Source organism: Ascidia mentula, chromosome 5 (genome assembly GCF_947561715.1).
Source record: "Ascidia mentula chromosome 5, kaAscMent1.1, whole genome shotgun sequence".
Classification (NCBI taxonomy): domain Eukaryota; kingdom Metazoa; phylum Chordata; class Ascidiacea; order Phlebobranchia; family Ascidiidae; genus Ascidia; species Ascidia mentula.
Window position 1 is genome coordinate 21,122,243 of NC_138570.1, and position 18,911 is coordinate 21,141,153.

Below are 18,911 nucleotides of genomic sequence, written 5' to 3' on the forward strand. Positions count from 1 at the left end.
TTGTAGAAATCGAGTAGCTTTACTACAATAAATTGTTGGCTTCCAACCGAATATTTGCAATATAGAATATTGCTCGTTCATGCAAAATGTACATCAACTTGATTCAATCTGGCGTATACAAAAAAAATTAGGTAATTATTGCAAGTCAGCAATCAGCATTAGAAAAGTTAATGTTCTGGTTGCGAGGATAAAATCGCTGTTCCTGTTGGAAAATCACTGAAGCGTGCAAGAGACGATTTTGTTTTGTTTACATTTTCACGTGAATTAGTTTGTTTAAGAACTTGCTGCTACAGTACTTATGTAGTTAACCGTAAGCAGGTTTCTTTATCTGTGAAAAATCACCTTTGCATCTGCGCTTAAATGGTTTTTCTGGGTCGGATTGGAATAATTGTTGTGATAGTGTAATTTTGTCAAAAATTTGCAAAGGGCAAACAGAGCCAGTGTGTTGTTCTTTAAATATACAATAAATTTCATGACCTTGTCTTCTGTAAACCAAAGTGCTTATGTGTTGTGGAAGTGATATTAAATATAAAACACCGCATATTTCATCGGAAAACTTGAAATTATGAAGAGAAACAAAGACGTTTCAATAGATGTTGGAACAGCAGTGAATGCACTTTGCCTCAGTAAGGACAACAGTAAAGTGGTCATCGCTGGACGGTCTCTGTTAAAAATTTATCATGTTGATGAGGTTAATGGTTTCAGCGAGCACCTTAATCTTCATGTTGGAAGAAAACAGGTTTGCTACGATGGAATTAATGTGTGCAACTAAGTTTGATAGTGCTGATTGTGTTTCGTTTCATGCTACAAGTGTATGTTTTTGCAATTGCTGTTGTATTTTTAAGGGAGGCATATTGGTATTTTTCTTTGCTCATGACTGGACAAAGCCAGTTACCACCCAACAAAATAATACATCATAAGTTATTGAAATCAAATTAGCTTTTACCTGTGGCTGCATGCTTAACCTAATTTTTCAAGATTACAATTGCTGTTCATCAGCATAATTAGTTCACACATACACAATTGATAAAAATTATTTTTTTTATTTCAGGGTTTGAACATGAGTTGTTCTGACGTGGGTTGGAGTCCCGTGGATGAAAATTTGATCGCAACTGCTGCTACTAATGGAGCGGTTGTAGCTTGGGATTTAAACACTCCTGGTCGTGAGAAAAAGCTCGCTGTATTGTCTGAACATCGTCGCACGGTCCAACTCGGAAGGAAATCTTTTGCTAAGTGGATCACAGGTGTTATATATATATGGATGGTTTTTAAATAAAAATGAGTTTCTTACATAGATGGGACCTGTCAAGACTGTTAGACAAGTTTGTTTAAATTTGCATTTTTATGTGACACAAGCCTTTTTCGCAATCACAAATCTTGATCGATAAAATTTAGTTTGGTGCACAATGTAACTTGTAACACGTCTTACAGGAGCACGTACATTTTTCTGTTACAAATTTTCTGTATTACAAGTGTTAATTTGCTTTTGGCTGCAAACAAGTCAAAGCAGAGTGTAAAGTATATGAAAAATATATTTTATGTGTTTATTCAAATAACAAGCTTAGAAGCCATATTGTATCATTTGTTTGTTAAAGGACGGAACGATGAAGCTGTTTGATTTGAGGAGAGGGGAAAGTACCTACACGTTTCAAAGCAAAGCTGATGGCGTGAGAAGTGTTCAGTTCAATCCTCATGAATATTTTATTTTTGCTGCTAGCTTCGATAATGGTTATGTACAAGTAAGTTTTAGGGGTGTGCTAACTTATATAAAAATACCTGCAGACAATTTTCAACTGAATCTGGATATTTAATGCTGTCATGTTGTGAACATGTTATCATGGAAATATAATAAAATAATAATGCCAGAAACACATGGATGTCATAGAATAAATAAAACAACTCAAACCGACTCAAGGAATCTTACATTAAAATGATTTTTGTTAAAATCACCTCACTGTTATATTCTAACACAGCGTGGTCCAACTACAGGCCCGCGGGCCAATTTTGGCCCATGATCTAATTTTTGTTTGCCCGAGAATTGTAACCTGACTTGAAACACAACTTTGTATGATTGTCTTTGCATGGCCACAACCAAATTCCTGTTTACATGACCCCTTTCGTTATAAGAAGCTGCTCGACCACAAATCGCATTGATTAAAAATTGAGTTGTGCTATTCGTGTAATAGTAATTTCGATCCGTACTTCCGTATGTACAATGGCCCGCGGGATAAACTAACGGTTTGTTATGGCCTGCGACGAAATTTAGTTGGACCACACTGTTCTAACATATAAAACCAATTTAAAATGTAAGTTTTTTTGAAATATTTGGTCTGTCCTTTTGGTAAATATAAATGCAGTGAAACAGTAAACCAGTGCTTGTGATACTAAAAATGTTCTCAGTTTAAATGCAAACTCAGCATTTTAGTGAGAGCAAATTAGAATATTGCACCAAAAGTTTTCATGTTAATTTTGGTTGTTGTTGTTACTAGATATGGGATTACAGGCGACCTACAGGTTACGTTCACCAGTTTATCGCACACAAGGGATCTGTGTATACTCTCGACTGGCACCCGGAACCAGATCACAAAATGACTCTTGCCACTGGAGGGCGTGATAACATGGTTAAGGTGGGTGATTGTAATAACACGAATAAGTTTTCAACTCTGTTTTTGCATCTGTAAAAGGTGCTTTTCATGTCATTGCTGGTAACAGATCTAATCATTGTCGGTGTTAAATATTGTTTTCCAATGTTTCCACTTGTCACATTCCAGGTTTGGTCGATTGAAAACAACAGGGAGAAAGAAATAAACAATGTTCCAACCATGTCGTCCGTAGCTTCGGTTAAATGGAGACCCCACCATCCCGAGCAACTTGCTACTATATCTATGATGCTTGAATTCAGCGTGAACATTTGGCATCTGCATAGGAAATATGTCCCATTTGCTCATTTCCAGGTATGAATTATAATTGTAGTTGTATCAAACAACCATTTGTTTTTTGATTAATTTACTTTTTAAACAATGAACAGAACATATTTTAAGGATCACACAGACAGCCCCTCTGGAATAGTTTGGAAAAAGTCAGATCCAAATTTTATTTTGTCATGTTCGAAAGACGGCCGTCTCATGATGCATTCATTACTTGACGCTTCTTGTCCAGCTAAGCAGGCCATGAGTAGTGGACTTGCCATCAGCTCATGTGGTCATATCGCCCTCGCAAGTCAAGCCACAGCATCAACACCAAGGGCACAGAGTCCCACTGGTTCTGCTTCAAAATTACCAACAATATTTGGATGGAAGACTGGATCAAAAGACGTGATTGATTTGGACGGTTTGAGTATTTCCAGTCCTCCTTCGCCAGTTGCATTTCAAAGACAAAACAACTTTCTTAATTCCAGATCAAAGTTCAGAATATTTTCAAGCACCAAGTCTGATTTAAAACCAAGTTCTGACTTTGATGATTATCCAACTATGACAGACTCTGTTGTAGAGCAATTAACTCTAAACCAATTTAGGTTTGTTGCGAAAAACTATGTTTTAGATGGAAGTGGGACAAAAATGACATTCGAAGAGCTTTGCTCGCACAACTCTGATGTTGCTTTGAAAGGTGGATTCTGTAATGTTGCTCGGACGTGGAAATTGCTTGTAGTTTTTTTCAACAAAGAGATTCATTTGAACAAATCACAACCTGAAGTTTCAGAAAAGTTGGAAAAAGCAGAGGCCAAAAACAAAAGACACTCACTCACTGTGAAAAAGGTGAGGTGGTTTTAGTGACACAATATGTGCTACTGAATAAACAATTGTTGCAGATCTTCACCTAATAAATAGTTGCGAAATGCCTGGTATGCAGACACATAATTATGCCATGTTTTTTGAGGGGTGGAATCGAAGGATTCTTGTGACCATGGTTTGATGTTTAAAAAACAAAATGATTTTCTAAAGTTATGGCAGTATTTGTTCATAACATGGCATGGCAAATATTGATTATCACTAATTGTTGGACATGAATTTTACCAAGATTGCTTCTACACACAATAACTGGTTTGTGTTTGCTGTAGGATGAACTGCATGGTTCACATGCATTGAATGGTTCAGCAAACCATGGTGGGGAAGCTGATCAACGTTCTGATGATGGAAGACTTGAGGTAGAAGATTATCTTGTAGCGACTACTGCGTATTTATCGAACCGTGACATGCGTCGATTGCTTTTTTTCTACATGTGTCTCGTTTTATGTTGCTCGTTGAAGTGCCCGTCAGTCTGATTTGTTGGCGCCTGAATAAACATCGCCACATTGGTGACCCCGAGTATCAAGCACGACTGCTGATAAAATGGAAGAACACGCTGTTGCTCTGAAGTTACCGCAATTTTGGGTGACACAACCCCGCGTGTGGTTCAAGCAAGCTGAAGCACAGTTCGCACTGCGAAGAATTTCAGATGACCAAACCAAGTACTTCTACGTGGTGGCGGCTTTGGATCAGGATACCGCTCAACGTTTCATTGATTTTCTTGATTCTCCACCAGCAGAAGACAAGTACGCATCGCTCAAGGAAGAACTGCTTAATACATTAGGTCTGTCAAGGTACGAACGAGCGTCTAAGTTGCTAAACATGCCCCGTTCTGAGGATCGTAAACCTACTGTTATTATGGATGAAATGCTAGCAATGCTGGGTCAACATAAACCTTGCTTTCTTTTTGAATATTTGTTTATCCAACAAATGCCAGAAGAAATTCGTATTAATCTGGCAAAAGAGGATTTTGTAGATCTTCGGTCTCTAGCAAAGAAGGCAGATTTGTTATGGCACGCCAGGGAAGACAGCTGCAACTTTGCAGTTGCCAAATTACGGCCAACACTACGCCAAACAAATGACAATTTCTGCTACTACCACCAACGCTTTGGTGCAAAGGCGAAAGCATGCCGCAAGCCATGTGCCTATCAGGGAAACGACCAAGCCGGCCGTCCTCAATATTTTCGACGGCCGGCGGACAAAGCAATCTCATTTTCGTCTCTGACCGAAACTCAAAAATCCGATTTTTAGTAGACAGCGGTGCAGAAGTCAGCGTAATTCCGCCAACGGTCTATGAAAGACGGCATTTCCAGAGCCAATCCTCGGCACTCAAAGCAGCCAATGGAACCAACATACGCACGTTCGGTTCCAAAAAGCTTTTCCTGCACCTGCCGTGTGGAAAATTTGCGTGGAGTTTCACTGTTGCCGATGTATCCAAACCCCTGCTTGGAGCAGATTTTTTAAAAGCGAAGGGAATGTGTGTGGATTTTAAAAGACGCCGTTTGTGCACTGGCACGGCTGAACATAGTGCATTGAAACCCTGCGTTTCAGGAGTTGATTCAACGTATCGCGACCTCATTGATGAGTTTTCTGGTTTAACCAACGAACAGTTTTCTTCCACGAGGCCAAAGCATGGAGTACAACACCACATTTCCACATTGGGCCCGCCAGTGCATGCACGAGCACGACGCCTGCCGCCGGAAAAGTTGATGATTGCTAAACAGGAATTCCAGCGAATGCTATCCATGGGAATAATCCGTCGCTCATCAAGCCCCTGGTCCTCACCTTTGCACATGGTGCCTAAGGCGTCCGGTGGCTGGAGACCCTGTGGAGACTACAGGCGCTTAAACGCGGTGACACAAGCTGATCGGTACGCCATTCCACACATACAGGACTTCTCAGCTCAGCTATCAGGTGCATGCGTATTTTCTAAAATTGATTTAGTTCGCGGGTACCATCAAGTTCCTGTAACTGACGCCGACATTCCTAAAACGGCAGTGATAACGCCGTTTGGTTTGTTCGAGTTTCTGCGCATGCCGTTTGGTTTAAAAAACGCTGCGCAAACTTTCCAACGTCTAATGGATTCTGTGTGTCAGGATTTGCCATTTGCATTTGTATACTTGGATGACATTTTAATCGCCAGTTCCTCGGCAGTCATACATGTAACGCATGTTCGGCAAATATTTCAGAGGCTTAACGACCATGGTCTTATTATTAACCAATCTCCACTTTAAAGTGCTTAATTTCGAAAAGGATGGTTGCGACATTCTTTGCGACATCTCCACTGGTGTACCGCGACCTGTAGTGCCGACAGCATGGCGCAAACACGTCTTCCATGCACTGCATGACCTTTCTCATCCCTCGGTGAGGAGGACTAAAAAGCTCATTACACAACGTTACGTGTGGCATGGAATGCAGAAAGATGTAGGAAATTGGGCACGGCAGTGTCTTTCTTGCCAACGCTCCAAAGTACAACGCCATGTACGAGCTCCGATTGAAGACTACCCTTTTGTTCATGCACGTTTCACTCACTTAAACGTTGACATAGTGGGTCCCCTGCCACAGTGCCAAGGTTTCGCATATCTTTTCACTGTCATGGACCGCGTCACACGATGGCCAGAAGCCATACCCATGCCGGATGCAACAGCTTTGACCTGCGCCAAAGTTTTCATCAGCGTTTGGCTTGCCCGCTTTGGCATTCCTACACATTTAACGTCGGATCGAGGACCTCAGTTTACCTCCGAACTCTGGTCAGCTGTTAACAAGCTCCTCGGTATTAAACTGCATCTAACAACTGCTTTTCATCCCCAGGCCAATGGCCTTGTGGAACGATTCCACAGGCATTTGAAAAGCGCTCTTATGGCGCGCGCAACGTCAACAGCTAACTGGGTTGACCATTTACCGTGGGTACTTCTGGGCATCCGGACAACTCCCAAAGAAGACTTACAAACTTCGTCGGCCGAACTGGTTTACGGTGGACCGCTCGCAGTGCCGGGAGACATCACACCCAACATTGCTGCAACACCAAATGTTGCAAATTTGCTTTCACAACTCCGACAGTCAGTGAGAAGCCAGATTCCGATATTAATGTCTCGCCACGGTGCTAAAAGAAGCGCACTTCCGAGGAAGCTGTTAACTGCGAAGTACGTATTCGTACGGAAGGATACTCATCGACCCCCATTAACAGCCCCTTACGAGGGTCCCTACAAGGTTGTTGAGACTTCTCACAAAACGTTTGTTTTGGATTTTGGCGGCCGACATGCAACAATTTCTGTTGATCGGCTGAAACCCGCAGAAGTTGACCTGACGGAACCGGTCGCAGTTGCGCGCCCACCGCGTAGAGGCAGACCGCCTAGACATCCTGCGCTTCGATGATCTTGTTGTGTAATTGTCTCCTTATTTTGCGCATTGTACGTTTCTGAAAGGGGGTGGTGTAGCGACTACTGCGTATTTATCGAACCGTGACATGCGTCGATTGCTTTTTTTCTACATGTGTCTCGTTTTATGTTGCTCGTTGAAGTGCCCGTCAGTCTGATTTGTTGGCGCCTGAATAAACATCGCCACAATCTCACTGATATCGCTCGAGGACGACAATCAGAACCTGATCTCTACATGACAGATGATGACCCTGGGTAGTTTAGACCGCATATCAGTAATTATATTAAAATAGTTTTGCCCGCGGGGAATGCCCGTCTTGTACTCCTGCGTCATAGATAGTCTCAGTTCCGTCACAAGGCAACCGGTGATGCGTTGGGGTCAATTTTCTGGTTGAATGAGCAAGAAGTCACGTGGTGTAGCCAGGGCGATTTTCAGCGTGTTTAGTGCAGTTTTAGTGCATTTTTTGCTCTTCTCAGTCAGTCAGACGTTTGGTGCAGGGTGCTGTGAAAAGTTTAATTGAAAAACCACCAAAATGTTCAAGGGGATGTAGCTCAAAATTGAATCACAGAAGTATACCTTAATTTGTGATTTTATGTTAGGCCCGCCTCTTGGCTACGCAGTAAGGTGAAAATTAGTTGCAAGATAGTTGCTTAAAGCACCACCTAGGGGTCTTTTAGGCCCCCGATTAGTCATTATTTAAGCTAAATTGGCTGCAAAAAAATGTAAGATGGTTTTGCGAAAAAATGAATCACAAAAACCTCATACAATTTGCAATTTAATGTTGGCCCTAACCCTTTTCTACGCAATGGCAAAAAAAATTGTCACAGGAAAGTTGCTTTGGTTGCCCCCTGGGACTGTTTTTGCTATCCTATAGGACAAAAGATCCTCCTGGAGGCTCCTCAGATCCTTGCTGTGTTTTGGCGGATGCAGCTGCAATCAATTTTTTTTTCTCTATGAATAGTACCAGTAGATCTTCATGGGTCACTGACCACAGGAATTGTTGTTGGCAAAAAAGCAAATCACTCAGTATGGGTATTAATGGTGATAGCCTTCAAAACTAGATTTTTGGGATTTAATACTGATATGCGGCCTTAAGAGATATTATTCTCAAATATAAAATCATGCAAAGTTTGTTGCAACACAATTGTGCATAAACTAGTAAAAGAATATATTATCATGCTTTCCTGTTGCTGCATCCACAACAAAATTAATGGTGTTACAAATAAACACCAAGTTGTCTAAAATTAATGTAGTGGAAATTATAATCTGTAATCTAGTTTAATGATTTAGGTTTGGTTATGGTGGGATAACATCAGAAGCTGAGTTTTTGTCTGAGCACGAATATCTCGTTCCAACTGAAGCGTTTCAACAGAGAGAGGTGTGATCAATATATATAGATAGATAGGCCACAGTGTTAGTTGCTAAACATAGGGTTGCTGTGAACACAGTTTTAAGGTTGCACCACACCCTAAGTAATGAAAGATGTAAGAAACAATCTCCTGTCTTTTTCAGGACATCGAACTGGACGCGATATCAAAGTTTGGTCGAATAGATGCACCTTCTGGAATGAACATTGAAAATGAATCTGAAAAACGAATCCTGACTGCTCACGGTGGGAGGTGGCATGAGAAGGTCGTTACCAAGGAGATGGATTCTTCTTCCTCCACATCTCCTGCTGATGAGGAGCTTAACATCTCCGATGGAGTCATCAGTGTGTGTCCCACTCTCTGGCCGGCTCCACTCGATTCAATTAAAGAAGAGATTGCCTGTCAGCAATTAGAGTGAGTTTGTGCAGTTCAAAACATTCCGACAAAACATCGTATTTTTGAAATTGACAATCGTATTTTAAAATTTTGAAAAAGAAATGCAACGATTCATCAACAGCATATTTTTAAAACAACAGAACTAACACTCACCAGACAATGAGATAAAATAATCTGCCAACTGCTTGTACATAGGTAAAAAGTCTTTACAAGAATGTTTATTCACTCAAAAATAGTTCTTGTGTTGAATTTATTTTTTTATTTTCTCAAAACATTCACAGGTCTCAACATGCTACATGTGTTGTATTCAATGTATTTTCAGATTTTTTGCTGGAATGAATGATGTGCAAAGTCCAGTGTGTATGCTGCTTGCAATGTCATCCTATCCATCCACATATAACCTTCCTATTGATGTTGAGACAGTTGATCATTGGCAAAACTCCTACCTTGATTTCTTGGCAAAGAACAGGTTATGGATACAACATGCTCAGGTGGAATAACTACTGTATGTTTTGTTTCAATTTGCAGTTAATTCTTTTCTTGTTAATTTTTTAGTTTTTATTTTATGTTATGCCATTACCAATACAATTACTTTTAGTTTGAAACTTGCACCAGGACATCAACAGATCAAACTCTTTTTCGCATTTGTTGATGAAAGTAATTTTCGTTCAGGTTGTAAAACTGAGCCGAGTTCCTGCAATCCAATCTCTCTCATCCTCTTCAACTTTCACCCTGGGCTGCCAAGTCTGCCAACAACGAATGCCCCAGAGTAACCCCTGGTCATGTGACAGACGCATTGATGCGGAACACAAAAACAAACCAGTCACGTGTTTCTACTGTCAGCTTCAAGTGCGCGGACTCTACACATATTGTCAAGGCTGTAGTTTCGGGGGACATTCCAACTGTGTGGCAACTTGGATAAAACAATGTCAGAATAACGATATTCCTATAACATGCAGATATCACTGTCTATAAAATCAATAAAAATGAATTCAAGCTGATGTCTTGACTCGACCGCAGGCAAATACATGGTTGTTTATGGTTGTACGAATTACTAACGCAGGAACTAGACAGGATCGCTCTACTGTGAAAACCCGTACTTAGCAACCTCATCTACAATAGCTAACCTTTACATATAGTATCATGATATATTTCTGCTTGGTGTTGATATATTTCTGCATGCATATTTACCTTAAATTTTTGTAGAAATCGAGTAGCTTTACTACCATAAATTGTTGGCTTCCAACCGAATATTTGTAATATAGAATATTGCTCGTTCATGCAAAATGTATACCAGCTTGATTCAATCTGTCTATTTTGTGAATACAAAAAAAATTAGGTAATTATTACAAGTCAGCAATCAGCATTAGAAAAGTTAATGTTCTGGTTGCGAGGATAAAATCGCTGTTTGTGTTGGGAAATCACTGAAGCGTGCAAGAGACGAATTTGTTTTGTTTACATTTTCTTGGGAATTAGTTTGTTTAAGAACTTGCTGCTACAGTACTTATGTAGTTAACCGTAAGCAGGTTTCTTTATCTGTGAAAAATCACCTTTGTATCTGCGCTTAAATGTTTTTTCAGGGTCGGATTGGAATAATTGTTGTTAATGTGTAATTTTATCAAAAATTTGCGAAGGCAAACAGAGCCAGTGTGTTGTTCTTTAAATATACAATAAATTTCATGACCTTGTCTTCTGTAAACCAAAGTGCTTATGTGTTGTGGAAGTGATATTAAATATAAAACACCGCATATTTCATCGGAAAACTTGAAATTATGAAGAGAAACAAAGCCGTTTCAATAGATCTTGGAACAGCAGTGAATGCACTTTGCCTCAGTAAGGACAACAGTAAAGTGGTCATCGCTGGACGGTCTCTGTTGAAAATTTATCATGTTGATGAGGTTAATGGTTTCAGCGAGCACCTTAATCTTCATGTTGGAAGAAAACAGGTGTGCTCCGATGGAATTAATGTGTGCCACTAAGTTTAATAGTGCTGATTGTGTTTCGTTTCATGTTACAAGTGTGTATTTTTGCAATTGCTGTTGTATTTTTGAGGGAGGGATATTGGTATTTTTCTTTGCTCATGACTGGCCAAAGCCAGTTACCACCCAACAAAATAATACAGCATAAGTTATTGAAATCAAATCAGCTTTTACCTGTGGCTGCATGCTTAACCTAATTTTTCAAGATTACAATTGCTGTTCATCAGCATAATTAGTTCACACATACACAATTAATTAAAATGTTTTGTTTTTTTCATTTCAGGGTTTGAACATGAGCTGTTCTGACGTGGGTTGGAGTCCCGTGGATGAAAATTTGATGCTACTAATGGAGCGGTTATAGCTTGGGATTTAAACACTCCTGGTCGTGAGAAGAAGCTCGCTATATTGTCTGAACATCGTCGCACGGTCACCAAAGTTTCGTTTCACAACTCGGAAGGAAATCTTTTGCTAAGTGGATCACAGGTGTTATATATATATGTATGGTTTTTAAATAAAAATGAGTTTCTTATATAGATGGGACCTGTCAAGACCGCAAGACAAGTTTGTTCAAATTTGCATTTTTGTGTGACACAAGCCTTTTTCGCAATCACAAATCTTGATCGATAAAGTTTAGTTTGGTGCTCAATGTAACTTGTAACACGTCTTACAGGAGCACGTACATTTTTCTGTTAGAAATTTTCTGTATTATAAGTGTTATTTTGCTTTTGGCTGCACACAAGTCAAAGCGAAGTGTAAAGTTTATAAAAATATATTTTATGTGTTTATTCAAATCACAAGCTTAGAAGCAACACTGCTTCATTTGTTTTTTAAGGATGGAACGATGAAGCTGTTTGATTTGAGGAGAAGGGAAAGTACCTACACATTTCAAAGCAAGGCTGATGGCGTGAGAAGTGTTCAGTTCAATCCTCATGAATATTTTATTTTTGCTGCTAGCTTCGATAATGGTTATGTACAAGTAAGTTTTAGGGGTGTGCTAACTTATATAAAAATACCTGCAGCCAATTTTCGACTGAATCCGGATATTTAATGCTGTCGTGTTGTAAACATGTTATGATGGAAATATAATAAAACAATAATGCCAGAAACACATGGATGTCATAGAATAAATAAAACAACTCCAACCGACTCAAGGAATCTCACATTAAATTATTTTTTGTTAAATCCCCTCACTGTTATATTGTAACATATGAAACCAATTCAAAATGTAGTTTTTTTGAAATAGTTGGTATGTCCTTCCAGTGAAACAGTAAACCAGTGCTTGTGATACTAAAAATGTTCCCAGTATTAATGCAATCTCAGCATTTTAGTGAGACCAAATTAGAATATTGCACCAAAAGTTTTCATGGTAATTTTGGTTGTTGTTGTTACTAGATATGGGATTGCAGGCGACCTACAGGTTACGTTCACCAGTTTATCGCACACAAGGGATCTGTGTATACTCTCGACTGGCACCCTGATCCAGATCACAAAATGACTCTTGCCACTAGAGGGCATGATAACATGGTTAAGGTGAGTGATTGTAATAACACGAATAATTTTTTAACTCTGTTTTTGCACTGGAGGGCGTGTGAAAGGTGCTTTTCTTGTCATTGCTGGTAACTGATCTAATCATTGTCCGTGTTAAATATTTGTTTTCCAATGTTTCCACTTGTCGCATTCCAGGTTTGGTCGATTGAAAACAACAGGGGGAAAGAAATAAACAATGTTCCAACCATGTCGTCCGTAGCTTCGGTTAAATGGAGACCCCACCATCCCGAGCAACTTGCCACTATATCTATGATGCTTGAATTCAGCATGAACATTTGGCATCTGCATAGGAAATATGTCCCATTTGCTCATTTCCAGGTATGAATTATAATTGTCGTTGTATCAAACAACCATTTGTTTTTTGATTAATTTACTTTTTAAACAATGAACTGAACATATTTTAAGGATCACACAGACAGCCCCTCTGGAATAGTTTGGAAAAAGTCAGATCCAAATTTTATTTTGTCATGTTCGAAAGATGGCCGTCTCATGATGCATTCATTACTTGACGCTTCTTGTCCAGCTAAGCAGGCCATGAGTAGTGGACTTGCCATCAGCTCATGTGGTCATATCGCCCTCGCAAGTCAAACCACAGCATCAACACCCAGGGCACAGAGTCCCACTGGTTCTGCTTCAAAACTACCAACAATATTTGGATGGAAAACTGGATCAAAAGACGTGATTGATTTGGACGGTTTGAATATTTCCAGTCCTTCTTCGCCAGTTGCATTTCAAAGACAAAACAACTTTCTTAATTCCAGATCAAAGTTCAGAATATTTTCAAGCACCAAATCTGATTTAAAACCAAGTTCTGACTTTGATGATTATCCCACTATGACAGACTTTGTTGTAGAGCAATTAACTCTTAACCAATTTAGGTTTGTTGCGAAAAACTATGTTTTAGATGGAAGTGGGACAAAAATGACTTTCGAAGAGCTTTGCTCGCACAACTCGTTGCTTTGAAAGGTGGATTCTGTAATGTTGCTCGGACGTGGAAATTGCTTGGAGTGTTTTTCAACAAAGAGATTCATTTGAACAAATCACAACCTGAAGTTTCAGAAAAGCTGGAAAAAGCAGAGGCAAAAAACAAAAGACACTCACTCACTGTGAAAAAGGTGAGGTGGTTTTAGTGACGTAATATGTGCTAATAAACAATTGTTACAGATCTTCACCTTATAAATAGTTGCGAAATGCATGGTATGCAGACAGTTGTAGGAATAGATATAATTAAGCCATGTTTTTTGAGGGGTGGAATCGAAGGATTCTTGTGACCATGGTTTGATGTTTAAAAAGACAAAATGATTTTCTGAAGTTATGGCAGCATTTGTTCAAAACATGGCAAATATTGATTATCACTAATCGTTGGATATAAATGTTAACAAGATTGCTTCTACACACAATGACTGGTTTGTGTTTGCTGTAGGATGAACTGCATGGTTCACATGCATTGAATGGTTCAGCAATCCATGGTGGGGAAGCTGATCAACGTTCTGATGATGGAAGACTTGAGGTAGGAGATTATCTCACTGATATCGCTCGGGGACGACAATCAGAACCTGATCTCTACATGACAGATGATGACCCAGGGTAGTTTAGAGATATTATTCTCAAATATAAAATCATGCAAAAACTATTAAAAGAATATATTATCAAGCTTTCCTGTTGCTGCATCCACAACAAAATTAATGGTGTTACAATTAAACACCAAGATGTCCAAAATTAAAACATGTAGTGGAAATTATAATCTGTAATCTAGTTTAATGATTTAGGTTTGGTTATGGTGGAATAACATCGGAAGCTGAGTTTTTGTCTGAGCACGAATATCTCGTTCCAACTAAAGCGTTCCAACAGAGAGAGGTGTGATCAATATATATAGATAGATAGGCCACAGTGTTTTGTGTTGCTAAACATATGGTTGCTGTGAGCACAGTTTTAAGGTTGCACCACACCCTAAGTAATGAAAGAAACAATCTCCTGTCTTTTTCAGGACATCGAACTGGACGCGATATCAAAGTTTGGTCGAATAGATGCACCTTCTGGAATGAAGATTGAAAATGAATCTGAAAAACGAATCCTGACTGCTCACGGTGGGAGGTGGCATGAGAAGGTCGTTACCAAGGAGATGAATTCTTCTTCCTCAACATCTCCTGCTGATGAGGAGCTTAACATCTCAGATGGAGTCATCAGTGTGTGTCCCACTCTCTGGCCGGCTCCACTCGATTCAATTAAAGAAGAGATTGCCTGTCAGCAATTAGAGTGAGTTTGTGCAGTTCAAAACATTCCGGCAAAACATCGCATTATTAAAATTGACAAAGAAATACAACAATTTATCAACAGCATATTTTGAAACAACCGAACTAACACTCACCAGACAATGAGATAAAATAATCTGCCAACTGCTTGTACGTAGGTAAAGAGTCTTTACAAGAATGTTTATTCACCCAAAATTAGTTGTGGAGTTCAATTTCTTTTTCTATTTTTTCACAAAACTCTAACAGTTTTCAGTTTGCTACATGTGTTGTATTCAATGTATTTGCAGATTTTTTGCTGTAGTGAATGATGTGCAAAGTCCAGTGTGTATGCTGCTTGCAATGTCATCCTACCCATCCACATATATCCTTCCTATTGATGTTGAGACAGTTGATCATTGGCAAAACTCCTACCTTGATTTGTTGGCAAAGAACATGTTATGGATACAACATGCTCAGGTGGAATAACTACTGTATGTTTTGTTTCAATTTGCAGTTAATTCTTTTCTTGTTAATTTTTTAGTTTTTATTTTATGTTATGCCAATATCAATACAATTACTTTTAGTTTGAAAAAGGACATCAACAAATTAAACTCTTTTTCGCATTTGTTGATGAAAGTAATTTTCGTTCAGGTTGTAAAACTGAGCCGAGTTCCTGCAATCCAATCTCTCTCATCCTCTTTAACTTTCACCCCGGGCTGCCAAGTCTGCCAACGACGAATGCCCCAGAGTAACCCCTGGTCATGTGACAGACGCATTGATGCGGAACACAAAAACAAACCAGTCTCGTGTTTTTACTGTCAGCTTCAAGTGCGCGGACTCTACACATATTGTCAAGGCTGCAGCTTCGGGGGACATTCCAACTGTGTGGCAACTTGGATAAAACAATGTCAGAAAAACGATATTCCTTTAACATGCAGATATCACTGTCTGTAAAATCAATAAAAATGAATGCAAGCTGATGTCTTGACTCGACCGCAGGCAAATACATGGTTGTACGAATTACTAACGCAGGAACTAGACAGGATCGCTCTACTGTGAAAACCCGTACTTGGGAACCTCATCTACAATAGCTAACCTTGACATATGATATCGCGATACATTTCTGCGTGGTGTGATTAGTGGTAGAGATGTGTAGATCGTTAGTAAAGTTGTGTGCTGACTCACCAGTGTATCTTGATCATATTAAACTACCTTCAAATCTCTGTAATCGCGTAGCTCAGTTGGTAGGGCGTTGGGTCTGGTTAACCCATTGCCCTTAGTTTGAAACATACCAGCAGGTGGGGTTATTTTGCATATCTCGCTCCGACTTGTCGGAAAAGTGGTAGATACTGTCGGCGTACGCCCTCGCTGTTGGACCGTGGGGTACGACTGCGTCTCGGGCCTCGCACCCAAAGGATCCGACCGAGTCTCGATGGCAACTCGGCCTCGTAGGCAACTTGCCTTCGCTATCTCAAGGTTACTGTTGGGGTTAAATAACTCCTTTACACAAGTCTGTGCGTCTCCTAAATAATCTTACTCCCGACTAAGCACATACATCCACCAAGCTTCAAACCAGTTCAAAGTTGTTCATAAATCCGTTTATCGTTTATAATCCAGTAATATAATACAGCACAGCACAGAAGTTTCTTCAAAACACGGAGAGTACTAAAGCAGAACCAACAGCCTAGACCCTTACACAGCAACAGTTAAAACACATTGATTTGGCAGGCGCTAGTCGCTCTGCTTATGTAGTCTGCGGTTGGCCACACGTATTGATACCTTATTTGGAGTTGTTGCGCAACTTAAATGCAACTTGAAGTTGGTCGATTATGGCTTGATTATCTAAGTGCCCTAAATATGTTGTTTATGTTTAGATTGACTTTGTTTTCCGAATAACTAAAAGTAGTTATGTTTATTTAAGCTTTATTTATCATTTGCGAAAGAAGTATTTGTGTTTAAATTTTGGCAAAGAAATTCCTATAATTATTTTAACTTGATTTACGCAGTTAGTTTTGTTGTCTAAGTTACGTATATGGCTTTATTTCCCAAATTACATGGTTTATAACACAACTATAATGTGGCTGCTTCTACCGGCTACAATTTTTTCACCTGCCACCAGCTCGGCAAGTTTTTCCTATTAAATTGTCCGATCAGGAATTGACCTAAACCAGAAATGAGTTCTTCTTTTTTCCCATGTCGTTTTATTGGACATCACAATTCGGACATGCGTTGAACGCGTGATTACAATGACTTTAGTTATAACTCTCGGTCATAAGATAGTTATACGCTTTGGGCCTTTTTTAGTATATACATGTATTGAGCGGCGACAATACTCTGACCGCCTCACGAACGGTCGATTTCCTTGGTTCACGCGTGGGATGGTTAAACCAGCGCTTTATTCATGTTTGTTCAAAATATCATTTCGTCAGAACTAAAATAGCTATTAAGGCATTGCACAGAGGGTATTTTGAAAACAAGAAAACATCTTACATAAACGAAACGTTTCGTTCTCCACGTGCTGATAGACAATGGTACACATGTCCTATAGTGTCGAAATTCACGGCCTTCAAACAAATCCCGCAAAAAAACATGACCCTCTTTTAATAAGGTTTGTGCTATAATAAACCTAATATTGGAGTTTTACTATTGCTTAGTCTCGTGAAAACGCAAGTTTAAGTAGCCACGCAAGAGCCGGGGAAATCCCCATCGTCCGTTCGTGACGTGTTAGAGTATCTACAGGAAAAAGTAGCTTAGGCCCAGACTCCTTTATTGCCCTAGCTGCGATTCCAGTGAACTAAATTACAAAGGATACGTAAAATTACTGTTCCCAAGCCTGAATCACGTTTTCCCAATTGTTAATTCGTTGCTTGTCATAAGCTGTCTTGATTTTGTGATATCTTTTCAATTTGTGTTTATTCGAGCATGATATTTAATTTTGTTTTAAAAAACAATTTTGACGAAATGACAGAAGTTGGAAAACTTATCAAATTCGCGCATCTATTGGTTGGTCGTAACGTGCTAAATTTACAAACAGATATTAACTAAAATATTAAATCTTTAAATCAAAAGTGTAAATCTCTGTTTTTAAAATTGCACGTATTTTAATTGCCGAAAAAATCGGCCCGGTGTTCCATCCTAATTTTATTTCTATTTGTTTAAAAACCCCTACCGGCATCGTTAAAGTTTCGGTCTTGGTGACCGCTGCGGAAGAAAAAAAAATGGTGGAAGTTTTGTTTTTGTTAAATTTATTTATTTTTGAGGAATCACGAAAACACAAATAATTATGAGGAACATGAGGTAGTTTTTGTGTTGAGCTTCTGCTTCAATCCGAACCACTGGAGTCAGGATCATTCGAATCCGAACCACTGGAGTCAGGATAGAAGGTGGGGGTAGAACTGTTCATACAAACCCTCAACTACCGGCTGAAAAGTCATAAAAGTTTTGATTTTATTAAAATTTACAAACAAATCTTTTAAATTAAATCCTCACAGGATCTTCCATATTCTCAAGTGCGTCCACCACCATCTTAATCGAATCCGGATCCAATTCGCAGTAACGCAGACGGTACCTCCACCAAACCTTCGGTAAAATCCCACAAATTTTTTCCCCATCTTCTCTTCGATGAAAGTCGTTTTCACTCAGGTCGAGATAATACAACTATTTAAAATATAAATATTGTTTGTAGGAAATGTTTTGATGCTCTTTAAAACAGGAATAAACAAATATTAAAACTGGAAAATAGTAAAAAATACACAAACAAAATTATTCCCCAAACTACATTAAAAATATTTTATGTCATTTTTCTTAAAATCGAAAACTTTGGTAAAAAATGCTTTTATTCAAATAAAAACTTATTCAGAAAATAAACAAAAACCGAACTAACCCGGTATTCCATTCTTTTTATTGCTCCACAAATAATCGTTAAATCTTCGGAGTTCAGGTCGCAACCAATCATCAACAGCAACAAATCGTTTCTTGTAACTTTTGGTAAAAATTCCGACAAAACCTCAACGATTGAGTGAAGTCGGCTTGGGGGAAAACCCAATATCTGAGGAGAAAACTTGGCGAGTTTTTCTAGATGGCATTTTTGGATTTCCTTCAAATCCAGAAATAAATCTGAAACAAAACAGGAAAGTTTATCAGAAAAGCAGATGTCTGGTTTCCAGTTTCAATAAAATCACTTAAACTAAAACTTACTTTATTCTTGCACAGAATTCCCCACGTTTA

General features: G+C 39.1%; 2 protein-coding genes and 2 pseudogenes across 4 annotated transcripts in view; 3 read left to right on the plus strand and 1 right to left on the minus strand.

Moving 5' to 3' along the window:
• The first annotated feature begins 565 nt into the window (after positions 1 to 565).
• LOC145902735 (GATOR2 complex protein WDR24-like) lies at positions 566 to 10,168 on the plus strand (annotated as a pseudogene).
• On the plus strand, positions 4,329 to 5,036 carry LOC145901710 (uncharacterized). The gene has a single exon (XM_082989474.1). The coding sequence runs from the start codon at positions 4,329 to 4,331 to the stop codon at positions 5,034 to 5,036; it is 708 nt and encodes a 235-aa protein (XP_082845600.1).
• A 366-nt stretch (positions 10,169 to 10,534) lies between the features above and the next one.
• LOC145903384 (GATOR2 complex protein WDR24-like) lies at positions 10,535 to 15,655 on the plus strand (annotated as a pseudogene). Its single transcript, XR_014402641.1, has 11 exons — positions 10,535 to 10,872; positions 11,189 to 11,388; positions 11,738 to 11,881; positions 12,298 to 12,435; positions 12,589 to 12,771; positions 12,859 to 13,568; positions 13,877 to 14,040; positions 14,223 to 14,310; positions 14,441 to 14,709; positions 14,993 to 15,161; positions 15,336 to 15,655. The product of XR_014402641.1 is annotated as a GATOR2 complex protein WDR24-like (transcript).
• Positions 15,656 to 17,971: 2,316 nt separating this feature from the next.
• LOC145904023 (NLR family CARD domain-containing protein 3-like) overlaps positions 17,972 to 18,911 on the minus strand; it is a 60,998-nt gene continuing 60,058 nt past the window's right edge. For both annotated transcript variants that reach the window (XM_082992236.1, XM_082992235.1), the window contains exons 8-10: positions 18,568 to 18,800; positions 18,174 to 18,341; positions 17,972 to 18,106 (exon numbers count right to left, since the gene is read on the minus strand). In XM_082992236.1, the coding sequence (XP_082848362.1) occupies positions 18,056 to 18,106; positions 18,174 to 18,341; positions 18,568 to 18,800 (452 nt within the window). In that variant the 3' untranslated portion in view covers positions 17,972 to 18,055. The remainder of the gene's footprint in view (positions 18,107 to 18,173; positions 18,342 to 18,567; positions 18,801 to 18,911) is intronic.